This window comes from Echeneis naucrates, chromosome 14 (genome assembly GCF_900963305.1).
Source record: "Echeneis naucrates chromosome 14, fEcheNa1.1, whole genome shotgun sequence".
In the NCBI taxonomy this organism is placed as follows: Eukaryota; Metazoa; Chordata; class Actinopteri; order Carangiformes; family Echeneidae; genus Echeneis; species Echeneis naucrates.
In genome coordinates, this window is record NC_042524.1 from 15,837,605 (window position 1) to 15,859,789 (window position 22,185).

General features: G+C 40.1%; 3 protein-coding genes across 5 annotated transcripts; all 3 read right to left on the bottom strand.

The window, feature by feature from the left end:
* Window positions 1–126: 126 nt before the first annotated feature.
* On the bottom strand, window positions 127–5,873 carry vps51 (VPS51 subunit of GARP complex). Of its 2 annotated transcripts, XM_029519397.1 has the most exons (13): window positions 5,450–5,873; window positions 5,053–5,182; window positions 4,816–4,962; window positions 4,509–4,728; window positions 3,890–4,054; window positions 3,351–3,805; window positions 3,163–3,317; window positions 2,758–2,984; window positions 2,609–2,684; window positions 2,351–2,485; window positions 2,136–2,257; window positions 1,273–1,360; window positions 127–1,192 (listed from the first exon to the last, which is right to left on the bottom strand). In XM_029519397.1, exons 1-13 carry the CDS (start codon window positions 5,639–5,641, stop codon window positions 932–934), a joined length of 2,373 nt encoding a protein of 790 aa, XP_029375257.1. In that variant the 5' UTR covers window positions 5,642–5,873; the 3' UTR covers window positions 127–931. The 2 variants fall into 2 exon arrangements, with proteins under 2 accessions (XP_029375257.1, XP_029375256.1); XM_029519396.1 differs by having other exon boundaries at window positions 2,609–2,692; window positions 2,769–2,984; window positions 3,163–4,054.
* A 930-nt stretch (window positions 5,874–6,803) lies between these two features.
* frmd8 (FERM domain containing 8) lies at window positions 6,804–17,479 on the bottom strand. Of its 2 annotated transcripts, none has more exons than XM_029520051.1 (11): window positions 17,130–17,479; window positions 16,054–16,146; window positions 15,795–15,962; window positions 15,575–15,676; window positions 13,345–13,403; window positions 12,851–13,017; window positions 11,138–11,353; window positions 10,863–10,986; window positions 10,577–10,726; window positions 9,404–9,632; window positions 6,804–9,289 (listed from the first exon to the last, which is right to left on the bottom strand). In XM_029520051.1, the coding sequence occupies exons 2-11, from the start codon at window positions 16,142–16,144 to the stop codon at window positions 9,177–9,179; spliced, it is 1,419 nt and encodes a 472-aa protein (XP_029375911.1). In that variant the 5' UTR covers window positions 16,145–16,146; window positions 17,130–17,479; the 3' UTR covers window positions 6,804–9,176. The 2 variants fall into 2 exon arrangements, with proteins under 2 accessions (XP_029375911.1, XP_029375910.1); XM_029520050.1 differs by having other exon boundaries at window positions 16,054–16,151.
* Window positions 17,480–19,167: 1,688 nt separating this feature from the next.
* On the bottom strand, window positions 19,168–21,785 carry rom1a (retinal outer segment membrane protein 1a). Its single transcript, XM_029519879.1, has 4 exons — window positions 21,636–21,785; window positions 20,055–20,485; window positions 19,665–19,911; window positions 19,168–19,386 (listed from the first exon to the last, which is right to left on the bottom strand). The coding sequence occupies exons 1-4, from the start codon at window positions 21,783–21,785 to the stop codon at window positions 19,168–19,170; spliced, it is 1,047 nt and encodes a 348-aa protein (XP_029375739.1).
* Between the last annotated feature and the right edge of the window lie 400 nt (window positions 21,786–22,185).

Sequence of the window (22,185 nt, forward strand, 5' to 3'; positions counted from 1 at the left end):
CGTTTTTGTGGAACACACCTGAATGACACCGTTGTGTTACGTTGTCGAAGATAAGAGACAGAAACCTGTTACTACCGAGGCTTCAGATACTTTGTGACTCCTCTCGTCTGGTAAAGAAGGCACACATTTTGAACCTCACATTCATTGACTTTTATTCTGGACGTGTACATTTAAACCATTTCAAAACATGTTAATCTGTTAAAGACATGCACAGAAAACGGAGAGTCGGCCTGAAGGCAAGCGACTGGCGAGTCTGCTGTAGTTATTTAAGTGTTAGACATGAAGAATGTAATCAGATGACATTCAAGCAGCAAATTATTCAGCAAAAGATGCCTGAGAGAATTTATTAACATGAGACTTCCAGCAGACACAACTTTTCTCTTTCATCATTCAGATCCTGTTTTCATGTTAGACCTACTTCCTTCAAGGGGAACATGCACTTTGAAGTTTATCTTGTATAATCTGTGCATGGGTTTCTCCCCTCATATTTTATGATTTGCAAATGACAAATACAATATTAAACCACAACAGTAAAGGCTTATTATGTTGCCTGTAGGGCAAGTGCCTGGAATGAAACATTAGTATTTTTTTCTCAAATTCGCAGTCAGTCTGAGACAATCTCAAAACTCGCCTCTAATGTAAGAATACATTGTTGACGCTGGTTTACTATTTTCTCATTTAGGACTATCATGTTTTGTTGTTTGATTGTATTGTGATAGAGTATAACAAATGTTAATGAGGATGTGCACAACACTCTTGAGTAGCATATCTTTGCAAACAGACTTTCAAACGATCATTTTATCAATTTGACATTAACAGTGATTCTGGAACAGAAAGTGTTTAAGGTAGACATGTGAATGCAGTGAATATTGTAATTCTGCCTGTGTTTGTGACTTAATCTTTAGCGTGAAGGATCTGGCGTCGTTGCACCTTAACCTCTTTCACAGATTACTTCTATCACACTCTGCTCCATCGGGGCGGGATCCAGGCAGCGGTGGGCGGAGCTTCCCACTATCTCATCCAAAAGGAAGTGCACAAGATTCTCATCGGAGACAAAGCGCCACAGGTACATCTGCAAGTAGTGGCAGTCCACCTGGATCTGCTGTAGCCCGTAGCGGCCGAAGGTACGCAGGCGGACACACTCAAGGAATGTCTTTAAACTGATTTTAATGATTCCCGTCATCACAGAGACCTGGAGGGAGTGAAGAAGAAGGTGAGAGACGCATCTCATTGGAAACCAAAGGAAGACTAAAAGCAAAGACGTGTGCCAACCTTGTTGAACTCCACTGAGCTGAAGATGTCTATCCTCTCTGAGAACAGCTTGTGTATGTTGCTCAGTAGATTAGTATCCATGGGCGCACTGCAGCCAGACAAATGGCAGATCAGTCAGGTAAATTGACAAATAAACCCATGAACATATTCTTATCATTAGAGAAGGCTCAGCAGCAATTTCCTCCAAAGTGAAGGAGGTGATACAGATCGACTGCTCGTTTGTTTATAGGCCTTTCACACACAATGCTTCAATAAGCCACTCATTGCTTATTATTAAATGATCCTGGTATTACAAAAATGACTAAATAATGGAAACAAAACAAAGCTCCCTAATATCAGTATCATAATCTGTACTTAATGTGCTACATTGGCATGAGAAACGCTCATGCTCTTGAATGTTAATTAAAGCTGTTGTTCCACTGCATTTCTGCATTATATAATACTTGATACCCTTCATGCAGACATTTCCAATTGTATCTAATTGTAAATGAAAACACAAAGTATTATCTTTTTAACTAACTTCATAACTGTGGCCCAGAAGAAAGAAATGGTACTAATTAAAAAAGAAAGGAAAAAAAAATTCACCCATGGAACATTTACACAGCAAAGATTATAGAGTTAAAACAACATATGTATATACTTTTATAAAGAGTAAACCATTGAAAATGTTCTTGCATTGAAAGTCATGCATCTGAAGTTATGCCTCTTACACAAAATTGACAATAATGGAAAGGCAGCCAACAGCAATAATTAATATCTGCAGGACTTCTTCATTCTGTTAATGAGAGTCTGACATGTGGGAAATGAAAGTGATGGCTCTTCGCTGTCCTTTCCCTTCACCATGTTCTTTGCAGCTCATTTACCTGGGGGTGTAGCTTGCAGCATAGCGGGCTTGCTGCCTGGAGCTGCTGTAGACGGAGAACGTCCTTTTGCTGGAGTCACTGCTGTGCGCTTTCCTCACACCTTCTTCATACAGAAGTCCCACCTACGGCAGAGACCACAAAGCAAATGAGTCAGCCTGCTGATGCATGGTGCTGGGAGGAAAACGCATTGATGACGTGATTATCCCATGTTTTACCTGCACATCAATCGAGGTGGTATCCTCAACAACTCGCTTCATTACAGCTCGAACATTTCGTGGCTCAATGGTGTTAACCCAGTCTCTTGTTTCAACGCTCTTCCTTAGCATCTGGGAGATAATCAGCCCCTGAACCTGCAAAACAAACCACCAAATATACACATTTGAAGGAAAGGATTACTTTACTTTTCCTGTATAGATGTCTATGTTTCCCCTCGAGAAAGAGAAACTCAGTGGATATTACTGGTGGAAATCTACCTTGACATAATGGTTCAGTAGTTTCTGTGCTGCTTCCTTGGCTTCTGCACATAACGTTGTAACGGGTGTGACAGGACTGTGGTGCTGAGAAAATACAGAAAATAAAATAGTCGTATGTACTAAATCATATTCTGCATCAATAAACTGACAACCTATTTACCTGATCGAGGAACTGTTCATCTGTGAGCGTGAGTATGTAGGAGATAGTAGAGGTTTCGTAATCCAAACAGAGGCGAGACAGCAGCAACAGAAGGGCAGGAGGTGTTGAACCTCCTTTGTCTCCTGCGCTCTCACAGAAGTGGCGAGAAGACTGGCAGACAAACTTTATAAAGCTCACCACCAGGCTCTCACGTACTCCCTGACTGCAGAACTCACCCTGGGAAGATAAGAAAGACAGAAAGGGTGTCACTCTCACTTCACAGAAACAAAGAGGACACAAATTCTAGATTTTTTTTCCAAAACCAAAACTCAGACATGAACTTGAACTTTAGGTCATATTTGGTAGAGCAGAAAATAAATGTGTGCAATTTGTTACCAATAAGAAAAGTAATCACCTTGAAGTACGGCTTGTTGGAGAATGTGATGTCCTTAGCTGTGAAGAGATGCACTGATGCCAACACTGACTTTATTTGGTTGAGAATAGAGGCTGACAAGGAGGAGAGCAGCTCTGGGAGGCTGTTTGGAGCATCTCTACCTGGTCCTGGTCCCCCTAGATGAGCTCCGCCTCCAGCCACTGAAGCACCTGCTACAGAGAGCCGAGGCGTAGCCAAGGCCTGCCTCACATCTGTCAAACTGTCCATATAAAAGCTCTGCAGAGCAGAGAGGTACTGCTTGACTCGCTCTGTTGCTGCTCGAATCACAATCTCAGTGCCCTTGTTTGGAACAGCAGAGCCTGGCAGCAGTTTGGCTACAGCCTGAAGTCTGCGATGGAAGCGGTCGAGTGCACGGACCAGGAGGGAGTTATCTCCGACGCTTTTCTCCTCTTGTATTCTCCGCTCAACAAGCGAAAAATAGCGAGCTGCCAGGTTATCCACAAAGGCATGTAGCTTGCAATTTGCCATCTGTGGGATATTTTTTGATACCAACTCTCCTGTCTGAGCATGATTGATAAAAAGTTCTTGGTAAGATGTAATTACTAAACACAGGCTGCTGACAAATTCATTACAGCCTCTGTCGATGAATTCAAGGATGTCAGTGTTTGAGGTGGGAGATGGTAGAGTGTTAAATTTAGGGGAGTTATCAGCCAGGGATGGTGACCTGCGTGCAGAAGCATCTTTTGCAGCAGAAGGATATGGTCTTATCTCTGCCTCTAGACCCTGAAGATCTGACTCAAGTCGGGATCGGGCATGGCTCAGGAATTTATCACAGAGCTCCTCTGCTGGCTCATCCAACTGTAGCAGCAGCTCCACACACTCCGATAAATCTTTGGCACTTGACCCACCATCCCTACAAACACAACAAAACATGGACAGATAATTGCTGCGTGAGAAGCTGAAAGCACACAAAGAAACAACCCCCCCTCCCAAAAAAAAATAAAAATAAAAATAAAATAAAATAAAAAATTCATATCTATGACTTAGATTTGGAAAATTATATGAAAAACTAATTTTTTTCATATAATTTAATTTAATTTCAGTCAGTACATTACTTAAATTTTATTATTATCTAGCATTGAAGAAAAATTATTACAACAGTCTGTAGGAACACAAAGAATTTCTTAAAAAACACATATATATATATATATATATCCCCTTATAGTCATTGAAACACATAAAAACAAAAATGGATGTGGTTTCAAAAATTTGCATGCAATCTTATCATATTTCTTTGTTGCTATAAACATGACTTGTCCCATCTTCCATCACAGCGACATCTCTAGACGTGATTCAGAAATTCCCACCTGAACTTCTGCCGAAGCTCCTGTGCCAGTTTGTCCATGATGGCGTGACAGTCATCCTGAATTCCCTTGAAGGAGGGCAGGTGGCTGTACTGCTGCAGCACACAGCGGGCGCGGCGGTGGGAGCTCACGGCCTGAGCATAGGCTTGCAGTTCCAGACACTTATTCAATCTAGCAGGCAGCTCAAATAGAAACTGCAGCTTCCTTAAAAGAGTGTGGACCCCTGCAGTGGAATGTGGCGGGACAAAAAAGTGTGAGAAGAACCACCACGCAGCCCCACCACCAGCTAGGAAAAGACACAGAAACTCACCTGACAGTTTTGTAATCTGTGTGTGCTGGTCTTGGAGAGTTCCACTGATAGAAGCACTGAACTCTGTGATTGCCGCCATGTTAGCAGACAGACAGTCCATTTCATCCTCCATCTTTTTGAAGTCGTTCTTCATTTTTCTTATGGTGTCTGAAAAAAACCCACAAAGGGATGTCTGGGTACGCACAGTTCAACAAAAATGATACCTTTCAGCGACTGTGCATGGAGCATCTCTTTCACCTGTAGCAGATATGAACTTGTTGTAGTTTTCGTACACCAGCGTCTGCATGTCACTGTCCAAAGAGCGGATCTGCTTGACCATGCACGTCTCCTGGTCCATCAGCTCTGCAAGAGAGCACTCTCTTCTGAGCTGCATGTGATAACAAGAAGTACAAAGGTTACAGTTACATTTGAAATGGGAGATGCAGTGGGAAAGCATTGCTTTGACAGTTACTAAGCAGATTTCCAATTTACTGCGTTAAGTAAGCACTGTCAAATCAAAGGGTCTCTTATTTGCCATCACATAGAGATGTCATCAGGCTGACCTTCCATCTAACACTGATAATGACCTACACACTGAGCTCAGCTCTAAACACCCACAGTGCAGAGGGCACGGTGGGACTGATACGGCCCTCACCTTGTTGAGGTAGAGCTCGGGGTCAAAGTGAGGCCCGTTGATGTCGCATGGATCCAGGGACTCGGACTCCTCCGCGGCCTTTCCCTCCTCGTTCAGCCCGTAGTAGAGCTTCAGCATGCCGTGCACCCTGCGCCTCCTGCCGGGAACACAGTCATCCCCCACGGCCACAGTCTCGTCCGCCTCGCCGTCCATACCGAGCTCGGAGCAGCTGAGAAGCGAGCAAGAAGAGCGACGATAAACAAATATGACGGACGTCCAGCTGGCAGCAGGCAGCTCTCCTCCACCGCACGGTAACTTCCTCTGGGTCACAGGTGACCGGTGTCCGTGTAGCTCAGCACTCTGCGATTATTCACAAAGCTCTTCAGATTCATTCATTACAAAACGTTAGATTTCCCCTGAAACACAAACAACTGGGCTGAGATCGTTACTGTTTCCGGGTGTGTGGCCTATCCGGTGGCACGTCATCAAAGAGCGCGTGTGGAGTCAAGAGCAGCACCTGCCACTGACGTCAGCATTGTTGCAGTGCTGGTCCGGAAGTGCATAAATACCCGTGTCAAAATTCACCACAATTGTAAACTAAATCCAAGATGAAATGCCAACATCACTAGTTTAAATTGTTTATTTCATATGAATTATTATCAGTTAAACAACAACAACAAAAAATTATATTAAATAAAACTCCAAAATTAAATGAATATAATAATAAATTAAAATAATATATATTTCCCTATGTGAATTTATGATCATGCATTTTCCAAGTTGGCTTCCAATGGACAAAAATGAAGAGGGGAAACTGGGAAGAAAAAAGCAGGGGAGGGCAACAGGCATCATCTTTAGAGAGATTTAATTGTTAAAAGACTGCCAAATGTTTCTATTACACTCAATACTCAATAATGATGAAATATGGTCCTGGGATTTAGCTTTGGTATTTTAAAGTATCCAAATTATAGTTTAGGCAAACTATTTTTTATGGTAAATGTAAAACCAGTTCAACAGTAGTAATCACAAAACAACTGTCTGTATATGTATAAACATTGTTTTAACTTCCACACACTTTATTTTACCAACATTGAACTGGGACACTGCAATATACTATCAAGCTTTAGTAAATGGATGTAGTTGAAATGATAGAATGGGTCTAACTGTTAGGTTGCTGCTTTGATTGTAAAATAAATCCATGACAGTCACTTTTTTGAGCAGAACATGCTATATGTACATGTACATGCTAGGAAATGTATATGAGGAGTCAAATCATACACAAGGTACCATGTTAGTCAAAATGAGTATGGGTTCAGCACACTTAGAGCAGTGACGTAGTAAACACACTTTTCCACAGATATTCTGACAAACAGGGACACTTTGCATCTGTTTATTAAAAAAAACAACAAAAAAACAATTGGGCATATTTTAATTATGGCTGAACTGATTGACCACAACACTGAGAAACAAAGAGCAGCCCAGCGTAGTGATCCAATGCATCAATGTACTCATGAGCCAGGAAAGGTGAAATGCATCATCTAGTTTAAAATGTTGGAAAAACATTACAAAACACAAATAACTTTTTAAACTAATGCCTAATTTTTTGGTTTCCTAGTACCAAAACAGCCATTCAGATGCCAACTTATAGTAAACAAAAAGGCACTTCTCATATCTGCAGAGGGACTGGTTGAGAGGATAATGCTAAAACGACCTATTTCTTCATTTTTGTGTACAAACACTGACAAGTATATGGAAAAGAAAGTAAAAATATTCTTTCATAAAAGCTAACAATCAATACAAAACAATCTGAGGATGTAAAATATTTATAAACAGTGTATTAGTATTAATAGTGCAGTATCACATGATGTGTAGTCTGTCGGAATGCCTATTCTACAATGTGACATGCATAGTGTACATTAGCAACAATATATTGGACTGCTGCAGTTAGGATACAGACAGTAGCTGACAGTCAAGTCAAAAACATAGAAATGTCAAGACATTCTGCAGTTTGCATGCTCAGGAAGAATACGTGATGCCAGCACATCTCAAAGGAGAGGGCACATGGCAGTGTTATTCAGCTGTTTTACATCCTCAATGGCTGTTAGTGAGGTTGCGACGTTTGTTACAAATGCAGCAAAGACAAATTGCCTATATCAGGATTGAGAGGGACACCTGGAGCAACTCAGGTAGAGACTGAAATCTGTCTCTGGAGCATTAAGGTAGTAAACTGTGTTGCAGCATATTTGATAGGCTTGCTTTGGTGCTCAAACAGACATTTTAACAGGACAGCATTGATCATTTGTCTATGCCATATGCTCAGAGCAGACCTTTACCATTCAGAGAAAATGTTACATGTCAGAATAAAGTGATTTTAGTTCCACAATTGCTAGTTAATATGGTTTATGGCCAAGTAAGCCACTGGAGTATTTGAAAATGCATCATCACAAAGCTGAAAACAAGGCTTCAACAACATTATACAGAGTTGGTGTTCCCTGTCTTCTTTTAAACAATGTCAAGCATGATTTTGTTGTTGAGGAAAAGAATCATTGACCAAAATTTGATTTGGACTTGGACTTTATGTTTGTATAAAATGGCACTGATTACTGGAAAGCTTTTTATGAAAGCTTCTCCCCTCTCAGGAGTTGCACACGTAATATTGCATACGTTTTATTTTGCTAGTTAGGTCTAACCAAGCAGGTGTAAGTCAAGTCCAGACCTTTGTCTAATCAGCACCATCAGTGCAACTGCCTTTACTTAGACCAAATGTTTTGATTATAAAAATTTCTTACAAACTTACTATCTGATTAGATTTTTTGGTCGGCAAAAATCTGTTTAAGCTTTCTGTTGAGCACTTGATACTGTGAAGGTGTGATTTTGGCCTTAAGCTCTAGATGCTTGCATTTTAGATGTTTAAACCAAATTCACACTCTGCGCCTTTACAGATTAAGAACTCATCTTAAAATGTTCTGAAATACACATACTTTCAAAAAATGTCCACAACACAGCCAATGAGCCAGCATAAAGGCTTTTTACAACCAATAACATGGAGCACGAAAGGCCTCTACTAATACTTTTTTAAAGTGGCTTCACCCTCTCACGAGAACAAGGCACTGACAGTTTAAAAAAGCAATATAGTGGGAACAAACCCTTAAATTATCCCCTGGAAGTGTAAATTGTTTGCTCTATCTCTTAGCACTCTGAGCAGTTGATTGATGATCGTGATAAGAAGATAACTGATGTGATAACGAGATATGCTGAGATGTCCCCAAGAAGAGTTAAAGTAAAAAGAGGTTATGCATTGGGGGTTTACTTGTTGGAGGTTCAATGTTTTAAATCATAGCAGTACAAATATCTCAAGAGTGCTGCAGAAAGGTCAAGCAGGTCATGAGAGATCATATCCATGAGATAGCCATCATGATCTGCGGACTTCTCAAAGGCTCGTCTCCAACTAATGGAGGAGGTCTATCGTGATTTTTTTTCCTTATGTAAGGCCATCTCATGAACAGCCACTTCAATTTTAGCTTTGGAAGCATAGGTATTAATAGATATTTTTCTTTTTCGCATTGCTGTATTCCCTTAATATACACAACTTCAGAAGATAAATACTGTCACACGCACTCAGATGTCTCGCTTGGTCCTTTGCATGTTCATATATTATCAGTTAAATGCCTCAAGCCTTGTATCAAGTCTTTTCTTTTAATCTCAGGTTTGGTCTTTGTGAAGGACAGGACAGAGCCCATCAGTGGGTTTAACCCTGTTCCAGACTCTCTGTCACTTGCACAGCAGAGTATGAGGGTGCCGACACCTGTCGGGTGAAGAAGGATGCAGCTCTTTTCGGCTTCAAGCGTTTGATTTCTTTTCCTGAAAGACAAAAATAGAAATATTTTTCAAACTAAATCTAATACAGGATGATTGTCTTAGCATACAGAGCACTATTGCACTTTCAGGAATAGTTAATGTAACCATTAGACACACCATTGTCCACATAGCTGATAGTGCTCAGTGAATGGACCCGACTGCACACAACACTGTTTTGCCTGTGCAGCATCCCCCGTCGTCCTGCGCGTCCATTTTTGCTTCTACCGTCTTGTCCAGGGGGCTGCTGAGACTGGCTCGCCTCTTCGTCATTGTCTGCTGCAGCTCCTCCCTCTGATGCAGACTTCAACTCCACACAGAACTCGATGAAGCCGCTCATTAGCTGAGCCTGGTTCAATAGAAAAAATAAAAAGACTAATTACTAATGTCAAAGTACATGGTCCATTAGCAAACCACAGGCATATAAATGTCACATTTCCAGACCTGGGTTAGGGTCTGGTGAGATTATTTAGCATCTAGTATTATGTAACACCTCTCAAGCAACTTTAACTCAGACAGTCTTTACCAATCTAACAATCATTGAGAAAGGATTATAGGGATTAGAGTAGGGATGGATGACATTGGATTTTTGTTTGATAGTTGATATGCCAATATTTTATAATTAATTGGGCTGATAACCAATACTGATCTATCTCCCCATGTTGACCATCTGGCAGATGCAGGAATGAAACACAAAGCTTCAAATTCTGTAATACGCATTGCTTTTGCAAAATAAAACAAGTATTTTAATTTACCTTGGGTTAAACATTATTTATTTATGACAACTGTTTTTATAGAAAACAAGTAAGATATATACACACTATCCTACTGAAAGACTTTAATTATGCACTTCCTAAGATAACTATAAAATACCCCAAACAGGGCAAAGTTGGCACTTTTCACAAGGGACAAGGTGACAATACATTGCCCAACCCGAGTTGAGGTTACAGAAATTTACTGCTTGAATTTTTTTTTTTTTTTTTAGGTTTCTGCCCAAATATAAACCATTACGTGCCTCTAATAGCAAACCGGCTCAGCAGCTGCATTCAATAATTAAGTTCTACAAATCATCAAGTGCAGTGCCTTCTCTAGTGATGGCTGAATGCTGAAAATGTTTGAAATGTGACACACACAAGAAGACTGTGTCTGTCACCCTTCAGTAGCAAAATTATCTTGAACTGAAGTTCACAGCCGTGACGGTAGAAGTGTCATCCATGTTTGGACAGGTGTGCCATAGCAAAAACAAACAAAATGAAATACAGCGCTCAACAGCTCTGAGGCTATTCTTCTTACTTGTTTTGAGTAGACCTTAAGTAACTTGTTGACAGGAGTGCCATCTTCCTCTCCATCAAACTCCAACCACAGAATGTGTGAGTCCCCCTCCTCTTCGGGGTGGCTGTGGTCCCACGAGAGCTCATTGAAACGCAGGCCTAGCAGTACATGCTGCAGGAAAACATGTTCAGGGAGAGAAAGCCAAATGGGAAATGCTTTCAAAATTCCACAAACACACATAAGAAACATGAAATTATGCTTCTGCTTTACAGAACTGTCAACCAACAACAATATATCTGGTGCTCACCTTCTCTTTGACATCCATCACATAAACTCCCTCCAGGCAGATCCCAATATTGACAGCTTTACGTTTTCCCCTTTGGAGGATTCCTTGCACTGGTTTGTCAATCTCCCCAAAGAAGAATGCAGACCTGTTGTACAGGTAATGATAATTGTACAAGAAACATAATAATCTGATTTCAAGGTCAGGTTATTTGAAGCGCATAATCTTTGCTTAGGGTTTTAAAATAATCATCTGTAGACAAATGTAGAGAATAAATGGCTCATTACACAGATTCTTACCCATAATAAGGCAGAATGTGACATGTGGCGAGGTACTGATGTAGGAGCTCTGTGGGCTCTGGAGGGTTTGCAGCAGATGTGCAGATCTTTCTGTACTCCTCCAGCAGGTTCTGCTCCAGCCCTGCTTGACGGCTGGATTTCCCTCTCAAAGTTGAGAGTAAACCTCCACCACCCATGGCAACATGTGCAGGCAGAAAAGAGGAAAGCTTCTTCTCTCTATGGAGAGCAGAGAAAATAAGTTTGTATTAGATTCAGGGCATCTTGTTCACGCACATCTGGGCTCAATGTCATATACAATATATAATTCATTGGCAGTTTCATTACTTTCCTATAACACTTCAGTTCTGTTTTCATGATTAACAGGATGCAGAAGCAACCTTTCGCATCATTTTGCTAATGCTTTCAACCTTGTGATATCTTTAATTTTTCAGCAACCCAGAAGTCCCTAATGACCAGATGCTCTCAAAAAGGCTTCTGCTCATCTATAATCTGATGATTAGACGCTGAGAGCATTTCACCCGACTCGATTTGCAACATTAGACATAATGTGCTCTACATGTACAGGATAAAGTTTCTCTTCTGATATTTTTGATATTTCTGAATTATCCCTACAGCGTTTCCAACAGTACTTCTGCAAAATACCAACTGCATAGCTCTTATTCTTTTAATCACTATCTCCTCTAAAAGGGCTTTAAAGACAAAAAAAAAAGAAAAACTACCATGGTCATCCCACTCCAATCAAAAATGTCACTGTGTATGTCTGCACTCGGCACAAGCCAATAAGCAACGGAAAATTTCTGCAGTGGCAGGATGAGCCTTATTACCATGAGAAAATTAAAGCCGCTTCAAACTAAAGAATTACTGCTGACCTTTCTCACAATGCCTGTTGATTTTCATTAAATTACAGGGTTTTTTTTGTTAAGGCACTTAAAGCTGCTAAATCAGCCAGCTGCCCTTTAAAATATGGGGGTTTTGGCTCTTTCTAGTACTTTTCTGCAGCAAAACAAGACTTGTACATGAACTTCTTTTAAAAGGGTCAACTATACAACTTTGAACTTTAGTTATTGAAGTGCTGGAGCCAAAAGAGCAGAAAGACAAGTGAGATTGTGTGTTATAGAAAAGTTAGTTCATATTTTCACCCTGCGATGGACTGGTGACCTGTCCAGGGAACGTTGGCTGGGATTGGCATGGCAGTGACATTCAAATTCATATCAGTCTATGTCCATGTAGTTGACACAGAGTAACAACAATAGATTATGCTTCAAATCAAGGATTTTCTGACAACTTCAATTCCTCTTCATGTAAAAAAAAAATGACCCAAACACTCTTAGAACTGTGTATTTAATAGATTTAATATAATTAATTTAATAGAAAGCTACAGACAACAACCTGTTAGCTTACCTAAAAACTCTAATTTTGTTAGGAAAATGTGTTTAATTGGCAAAGCAAGTTAAAGAAGTATTGGTAGGTAGATCTTGTTACTTTTGGCCAGAATAACGGTTTTCAGTTTCCAGTCTTTCACTTGAGCTAAGCGTCATCTTCTGCTCAATTACAGTAATAGTGTTGTACTGCTGATTTTCTCATTTAAGTCATCTAACTTGACACAGTGACTAGTAAATAATGTGATTAGCTTTAGAAATCAAATTACCAAAGTGAGCTCATCTATCTTTTGGTTAGTTTGGATAAATAAATCAATCAAACTGTCCAGCTTACCTTATAGTTGAAGTAAACTGTTGGCTATCCAGACTGGATCCCTCATCAATAGCAAGAGACAAGGCTCCAAGAGCCATCCAGTGTTCTGGGTCGCAGGGGTATCGACCTGTGAGGATGTTGTTCCTGGCCTCATCATAGAGAAGTTTCAGCACTCCTTTATCCTCGATCTGCTCAGATTATCCAATAGTTATCATGACATTCAGTTTTGACTGATAGTGAACCCAAAAGCTTTGAAAAGAAAAAAGCGTAATTTTTATCACATCTCATTTATTTATATCAGCTTTTTGAAGTTCTGAAGTTCTGCCTAATCTAATTTAGAGTTTAATACGTGTTGATTATAATTTGCTGCCTTGCATTAAGTACTTTTGTTTTGAGTGTTAGACAAAAAAAGCTTATTATGTAACTTCAGTAACCCTGCCGTTAGCCTACCAATGTGATGGATAACAGTCTTCGTGATTCACTTAAGTGTTTTTGTAAATTCAAGTCAGTTGTACCTGCAGCTCTTTAAATTTAGGATAAAACACATTCCGTCTGTATTGTAGACACGGCTCATCTGGAGAAAAAGCAGAGAACAATGGTGCATTAGAGTCAGGTAACTGCATTTTCAGATCATTCAATGGGTGAAATTCAGGCTCATCACTCTGAGTGGAGGAGTGATGGTATATAGAGAAACATTGCAGTAGAAGTGGGGATAACATCCACTCAAGCCCCCATCCAACCTGCTGTGGTCTGGCTCACAGTGCTGCACTGTGGGTGGTATCCCTACCTACTCCACAAAAACACATAACAGCATCTAAACGATTATGCAAATCATTTGTAATGCTTTCTGTTTTATTAGTGGTAAGCTGTCATTGTGTCACAAGTTCTTTGATATCACTGGATAAAAAGCACAGAATAGTCTGGGCTGTTCTGCTTTGACTGGAAGTAATGAGAAATAACACCAGACTTAAACCTCACCTAATATCAACTATTGGTGGCAGTTTTCACAAAGCAATAACAATAACAGTTGTAATTGGTAAAACCCTAAAACTTACGACCACTTCCCTCAACTACTGTTTGGTTTCCTAGAACAATACTGTAGTGCAGAATGAACCGCAAAAGGAATTGTATTTGTACAACACAACTCACAAATCACCAATCAAACATCAAATTACAAAGGGTGATTCATGTTTATGGTCATATGTAATGATAGACAATGATAGTTTGTTGTAACTGTAGACATGGATTATTTGCACACTTGAGTGGATTAACCACTTATAAATTGTCAAAATAGGTTCAAAATGTCCATCACAAGTCTCAGTCTTAAGCTATCCAAACTAAAGGCTGTAGTTACATCATTGGAATGCATTTCTATGATAGGCTGTGCTCTCTTTAAAGCATACAAGGTAGCTGCAACACAATGTGCATTGTGATCAGGTTTTACAGTAAGGACAAAACTAGTAAACGCACTTAACATCACTACACAATGAACCTTTCTCACCCACAAGTACCCACCCCCAAGTATTCTACTAGCTAACCTTTTTTTTTTGTTGTTGTTCTGAGAAGTTTCTCTTGATGCAGTCTTTTTTTCTACATGTTCCAGCCTCAACGTGGTGATGCAGTGATTAGAACCCTACTGTGGCATTTTGTGTGGTTTGTATGTGCCCCTGTTGGTTCCTACTGCAGTAGTAAGCTGGAGTGCACCTTAGGTCTCTAGACATCAGCCATGTGACAGACTGCCAGCCTGTCCAGGTTGTACCCCACCCAATATCAGTTGGAATTAGCTTCAGCCCCCCACAACCCTGCACAGACATAATAATACTGGCAGGATGTTCCAGTGTTTTCTTTTCATGCTCAGCCACAGGTGTTTATTGCTCATTGTGCCAACTATGTCCTTGTCCCTTTATTTATAGCAAACAAACCTGACAACACCTTGATCCTTTATTTACCCTGAGTAAGCTACTAAACACAAACTTTATACTTTATAAATGTGCTCCAAATCGAGGAGGAGTAGTCACAGAAAAAAAGTAAAAAGCCTGAGTTCAGCATTCACAGAAACACTTTGTGTTTGGACACAACCAACCAGGTGACAGAGAGGAATGAACTTTAGGCAGAAACAACAGAGAATGTAGTTACAGTGTCTGTAAAATAACTAATGTGTCAAACAAACACAGTTATTAAGAAAAACATGTCATTCATCAGAAATGAAATTTCCTAAGAATGACAGTTTGCGTAAGTTTGTGCACATATTTAAAATTGTTTTGTATGAAGGATGAAGGTGATAAAAAGTGAAAATTATGTTGTACATTCCAAAAGCCAGCAATTTAGCTACTGTGCGTAGGATGATGATCCTGAGAAGATAAGTAGAACCTAAAAATGCCTTTTTTCCTTCTTGGATTTAATTTTTTATTAACAGTTCACTGAGATGACAGGGTCTTGCATTAAAGAGGCTTATGATGAAGGACTTTTGAACCTGTTCAGCAGCAGCTGCTATGCAGTACTTGGTTTATTCAGACTGTATTGTCTGATTTACAGCATCTTGATTCAAGTAATGATCTTTCATTTTATTTATGGCCGTCACAGTCACTTTCTTCCACTCCTGAGTCAATGTCATGCCTTCATTACCAAAAAATAAATAAATAAATAATTTTTCATTGTTTTGACCCTAACCCTTTCAAACATTTTGAGTAAAAAAATATTATTCATAATACATGTAAACACAGAGGAGTTGATTGAAACTTTCACCTTGTGAAATGTCCTCCTCAGAGGCCTCTGTGAAGCGATAAAGCAGGTCTTGCCACTGGCGACACAGTTTGTAAGGTTGATGCCTCACCTTTAACTGTAATTCTGAGGAATTGGAAGAAAATAAAATGTAAAACATGGACAAAAATAACATCTGTGTTTGCATATAGCCACTGTTGTAGCATTTATGACTGTGAAGTGTGTTTGTGGTGAGGACTCTTACCAAGCAAGGGAGAACTCAACCAGAAGGCAAAAGCATCCTGTACAGACTCAGGAACATGGAGAGCCTCACGAACACTGCGTCCCAGCTCCTGCACAGTGACACTGCCAAGCCCTTCTACAGTCAAATGGACTGCACTCTCACCAAACAGGTATATGAGCACATCTTGAGCTGTGTGAACAATCAGACACACAAAATTGAACGACATTATAATACAAATGAGAAAACAATAAAGATTAGAGGATTATTTTTGGCACCGTACACCGGGATAGTGTTGCCGAAGAGGCAACACTTCCTCTTTGCGAGTGATCATCTGATGAATCAGGAGGAAAATTGCAGTCATCTCCTTCCATTTCTAACCTTAAAAACACAAACCAGACACAAATTCTGCCATTATACACACAGCACAGAGAAGTATTGTGTGACAAAAGTAAGAAAAAAAATTGCACGAAAGCTGATGTAGACTTGAGAATCTAAGCCTATACAAGAGGGATTTTTTTCATCTATACGTGTGCATGGATTGCACATCAGCAGAACCACTGGCCATGATGCTTTAGTAAAATTAAGTAATCTGTGCACTGCTGGCCTGCAAGGCGATGTATATACACATGGTGCATACTAACATAGTTACATCTCAGTCTCCCTCTGAAAAACGACTTAGTCATTACTTCTGAGGTGACTAGACACACAAGTGCAACAAGAAAGTGCCTTTGTCATAAACACTGACATGACGTTTCATCTATTTCCTCTAGCCGTGTTTCAACAAACAAGTAATCAGGCAAATTTAGCCCTGATTTCACTTTGCGCCAGTGCCACCATGTGGCATTAGACTGGAAAAGACCCTGTGAAAGCAAAACATCCCAATGGACCACTGTCGACCTCACCCTGTTCAGCTGAAATGACCGTTTGGTCACAACAGTTCACTTTAAATCAGCCCCCTGTGTGAATTTTACAGTAGGCTTACACACTGACACGATAACAGGGAGACGGTACATACGGAGACATCACAGCAACAACCCCGCCAGCACGACCGAGGTTAGCTAGCTAAACAGATCTGTCTGGCTTTCCCCATACTTGTCCAAACAATGGCTGAGGACTCCCAGCTACAACTGAACGTCACCTCGTTAGCATTAGCTCAGTTAGCTTGAACGCAGGAGAAACGACCTGCTGAGATTACTCCGACACTTGTGGATCTGTTAACATATTTCAGTCGTCGGTTGATAACGGTCAACCAACCTTTCGGGTTAGTTAGCTAACTTTTGGTGGTTTGTCCAGCGGTGCTACACAGCTACTGTTAATGCCAAGTGATGGGGCATATCGTCCCTGTTGTCCTCCTACCTGCCAGGTGCCGCACAATTCCCTCCTCTCGCTGCTTATCCCGGATACGAGCCCGCTGCTTGAGTGAATCCTGCGGCTAGACACATCAGCTAATCGGCGGTTTGCTGGTTAGCCGGCTGTCTAAAACTAGCTTTCCGGGCAGCTGCTGACTGACGGACGAACCGCTCAGTTGTTGTGAACCTTTACGTGGGTGTGACAGTCTCTTTGTGGCATTAGCGACATATCACAACCTGAGCTACTCCTGAATAAAGTCACTATTAAAACAGCCAAACGCAAACATGTCAAGGTTTATCACCGGAGACGAAATTCTCGGACCTAACTTTACATTTCTTTGCCTGCCCGAGATGAGTGAAGACCCACCCCTGCTCTGCCTCTGATTGGCTAAGACTAATATTTTTTTCCTCCTAACTCAGCCAATCGTTAGGCTCCGTGGTCAGACGCCAGTGGCGTACTGTCCAATCAGATGCAGTGAAAGGGCGGGCGGTCCATTTTGGGTGGGACTAGAAGAAAGCGCTGCAAAAAGATCCGATCTCCGTAACCGGTCGTCAGGCGGGAGAGCGAGTGGTTGGGCTGGTCACGTGATCATACGTCATCGCATCTGTATTTACGCCAGAAGCATATTAACATGTTTATCTGCCGTCCTTTGTCTTATGTTCAACCGCAAACAAAAAATATATTGTATATTATGTCAAAGTTTGAATTTGAAATTGTGCATAATAAAACTGTTTAGCTGAGGCTGAGTGCTCTATATTTCCATAAAAAAACACAACTATTTAATGCAGTCAGTTTCACAGCGTTCAGTATTTGTTGTAACTTAGAGACTGAAAATATGATCTATTCTCCACTGCGCTTTTATATTTTCTGTTAAATTCTTCACATTCGCATTCTTCATCAAAACAATGATGACATGCCACAATAATAACAAACAGTATCTGATGTGATGTGTGACTGTATTATTCTAGTGAAGGACAGATTTATCATGTAGTACCATGTCCATGTTTGAAATATGTCTGCTTTTCTTCTTTTCTTGGCTCTGATGTAAGGGCCCAAGCGGCGCTAAGATAGCAAACTCTACACAGTACACCTGCATTGTAAAAGTTAAAATTCTGTTTGATCACTCTTAATATTATTATTGTCCTCATTATTTGCAGTAGTTAGATATAAGTAACATCTTTTCATATTTCACTCTACAACTTACTTATACCTGACACAGGTGTCTAACTGCAAGGGCAGCAGGCTGAGTATTAACTAATGGGATTAACAGCTTTAACAAAGGTGAGAGAACAGAGGACACACTTGATGGCTTTCACTGCATTACTGACATCGATTCATTAATCTTCTCAATCCTATTCCTTTCCCTGACAGAGGAATAGGATTGAGAACCCTTTATAGGGGAGACATATGAAGCATTGCAATTTCTGCATGTTTTGTATTTACATTAAAAAAGTGAGTGAATAAGTGAGTATACTGCTTAAGACAATTTGTGACTTTTCTGTTACATTATGTCATGATCCTGTTGCGCAGCAATTTCTCTTTAGATCTGTGTCTCTGGAGGATGACAGACATGCCTTCCCCAATGATTAGAATTCTACACAATTGTTGATTAGTGACTGGTTTATTGTTTTTTACTGAGACAATTATGATAGAAATGAAATTAGCAAAGGATCACATTCAAAAGCAGTGGGTTGGTTTTTTGTATTTGTGGAACATTATAGTAAAGGGTTTATCATTAATGTAAATGGCAGATTAAATACAACTGTGAAATAATAAAAAATAACGATAGTGCTCAGTATAGTATTCAGAGTCGTGTGGTTTATAGTGAAGGTGTAGCACATGGGATTTTAAATGGGCAAGTATATTTAATATAGTCAACATTAATTTTATACATGATGGTCATCTGACAATAATAATAATAAAAAATACTATTACTCAATCTGTAAAAGTCATAGAAATTTGGTTCGTGGTCTCTTCTTCAATTAAATGACAATTCACTGGTTACCCTCTCCGTGTAAAAACTATTTACATGTGTCTGTGTTGTTTAGGTGGTAGCTGGGGTGGTCCCTGCCGCAGCAGGAGTGCCCTCTTCCACCTGGTTTGTAAGCAGGAGGAACTTCAGCACTGGGTCAAGGTACTCCATGATGGTGTCTTTCACACTTTTCTCTAGCAGGTACCCCTCTGTCTCGATTTCTGTGTTTTCATTCCCTGCTACTGCCTCCATGGAGGTCTGGAGGAACCGCAAGCTCACCAGCACCGAACCCTGGAGAAACGGAGAATAGATGAAGGAGAGATGAAGCATCATGGCAGACACAAAAGAACTAGCAAACACAAGCACTGATTGAAGTTGATTGAAAGTATGAAACAAAAAACAAATACGCTGATACACTCATGGATGATATATCCATGCACTTGCCCATTCCTGACACATGACATTTTATAACATCTTTTCAGTGCTACCATTCCCTAAAAAGACAACCTTAAAGCAACACCTTAGTATTGATATCCTGCCTGAAGTCATTTTAAGACACTAGAATTCACCTGTAAGAGGAAGACTGACAGCACTCCAGCCCCGATGGTGTTCATCAGACCCATGTAGTACTGGACAAGGGCCTCTCTGCAGCCTGTGAGGTAGATGTTGAGCTCCTCAGTCTGGTATTCATAGTTATAGTGGGCTGAATTGTTGGTGAGCTGGTACTGGATACATGGTCGTGGAGAGCTGGGGTTGCAGCAACTGAATGGGACGCCATCTAACAAGTAACGACCATCTACGTTGCTCTTGATGCGGCTAAGGAAACAACAGACAGATGTGTGACCGGCTGCAAACAAACTTTCAACATTTTTAATCAGTACCTTTATTAAATGTCCTTCTATTTAAATATATTTTCAACTACGTGAAATGGATTAGTGGAATTGTTCCCTGCAACTCACTTTTTCACTTCCTTAGAGCTGAAATCAAGGTAGCGGTTGCTGATCCATTGGACCTCAAACCAGTCCCGGAAATCATTGTTTCCACAGCACTGAAACTCCATCTGCAGGCGGTCGATGTTTTGTTTGTGGAAGCAACGGCCTGGAGTGTCTGTGTCCTTGTAGAAGCGGATGCCATTCCTCAAGCCTACCTTCAGAGAGGACTCAAGACTTCCCTTCATGGCATAGCTCATAATAACAGCCAGCAGCATGAGGACAGTGAAGAAACAAGAGACAGCAAAGTAGGGCTTCAAGAAGGTCTTCCAGCGGGGAAATCGCCCAGCATCCAGGGCATCTTGACAGATCTTTGAAGCAAAGTAGTTGATACCCAAGGAGGCCAGGCCAACTATCATGAGGGTATTGGGGACAACATGTATGTCTGTGTTGTCCATTACCTGTGAATTTGTGACACAACAGTGTTAAATGTAAGCTACATTAATTACAACACATCAGCATTTCAAAAATAATGGATATCATGTCAACAAATCTATGAACCCATACTTTTTAGAAAACATTTTCAATCTTGCATTGGTGTTAGCCAATTACTCTTAGAAACATTGTAGTTTCACATGCTAATACTTTCTAAAACCTCATAGAATAGTGTAATTTGTTTATTTATCATTTCACGACACAACTTTAATTTTATTTTCTTTATTTCTTTATTTATATCCTTTTTTATTTTCCCATTCGTAGGGTGTACAAATCCATATATAATCATTCAAGAGCATTAACACAATACTATCACAATCCCAGCTATTAAAGTATTCTACCATCAAATCAGACCAAGGGGCCGTTTTTGTGACACTCTCTGTCAGTGAAAAATTATATTCTGATATGTTAAAATGACACCAAGAGTGCAAACAGCTGTGATTGGTTTGCTGTCACAGAGAAGACGATGCATATGAGTCTTAATGAATAAAATATATCCAAATAAGAAAAAAATAATGTTGTTGATAATGTGTTAATAATGCAAAGTTGTGACGAGAGCCTTCAATGGTGTGGATTAGCCTGATTAAGACTGACAGATCCTGGTTTATTAAATGATGAGGGAGGATCTAAAGTGGGTCAGGGGTGTATCTATCTCTCATTGGTCTCCAGTAATAGAACTATTTCTTTGATGTATCAAAGATTTATTTAATCCTTTCAACAAACCTTATTCAATTTTCAAGTTATTTCTCCAAATGACATTTTAAAAGAACAGGTACTGCTGAACAGGAACATTTGTGAGACATATTCAGTGATTAGTCGGTAATCACTTACTATACTGTATGTTGTCTCTGAATATAGATATTTACTGCTGAGTTTAGAATATGAAAACAATAGGAGCACATATACCAATATGTCCCTTTTACAGTGAGAAATATCAATAATTCATTTTGTTTCCATTTATTTGTATTTGAGAAATTGAAGAGTGATTACAATTATTACAATTACTGGAATGATTTTTTTACTGTCAGTAAAAAAAGGGGGGAAAATAAATCACTGAAAAACTATGGATGGTGTAAATATGAACTGGGCCCGGTGTTTAAAGTTTTTTAAAAGTACCTCTGCCCGCCTGCGAAGCTCCGTCTTGAGTATGCAACCCAGGGTAAAGGTTATGGCCCCCGCCACTGTGGCAAACCAGGAGAGGAGCCACAGTCCCTGGGCTAGCTTCACCCTTTTCTCAAAGGGGAACTTCATCTTCATCACCACCATGATTGCAGAGGGGGAATCTTAGCCTTACCAGGGGAATAGGGGAAGGAGAGCGGCGAGGTAACGGCGGATGATGCTCTTTTTTGTCTGTGAGAAAGGAGCAGATGTGAGAGGCAACTCCAAAGGCTTAGAGTTGACAGTTCTGAAATACAGCACTGAAATGGTAAAACACACTAGTAAAAAGATTGCAATTGCAATCAAAAACACAATGATAACTGTTAGCAGAAAATCCTTGAAAAATAATATTTAAAACTTTATATCACAACTGTTATATGTCCACATAAGCTATCAGTGCATCAAAATTCACCTTTTTTGTCTCTCCAGAAAGTGTAGAAAAAAGTCCAGTTACCTCCACCGACCACTGTGTACTTTCCAGTGTGCCACACAGTGGATTTGGCACACT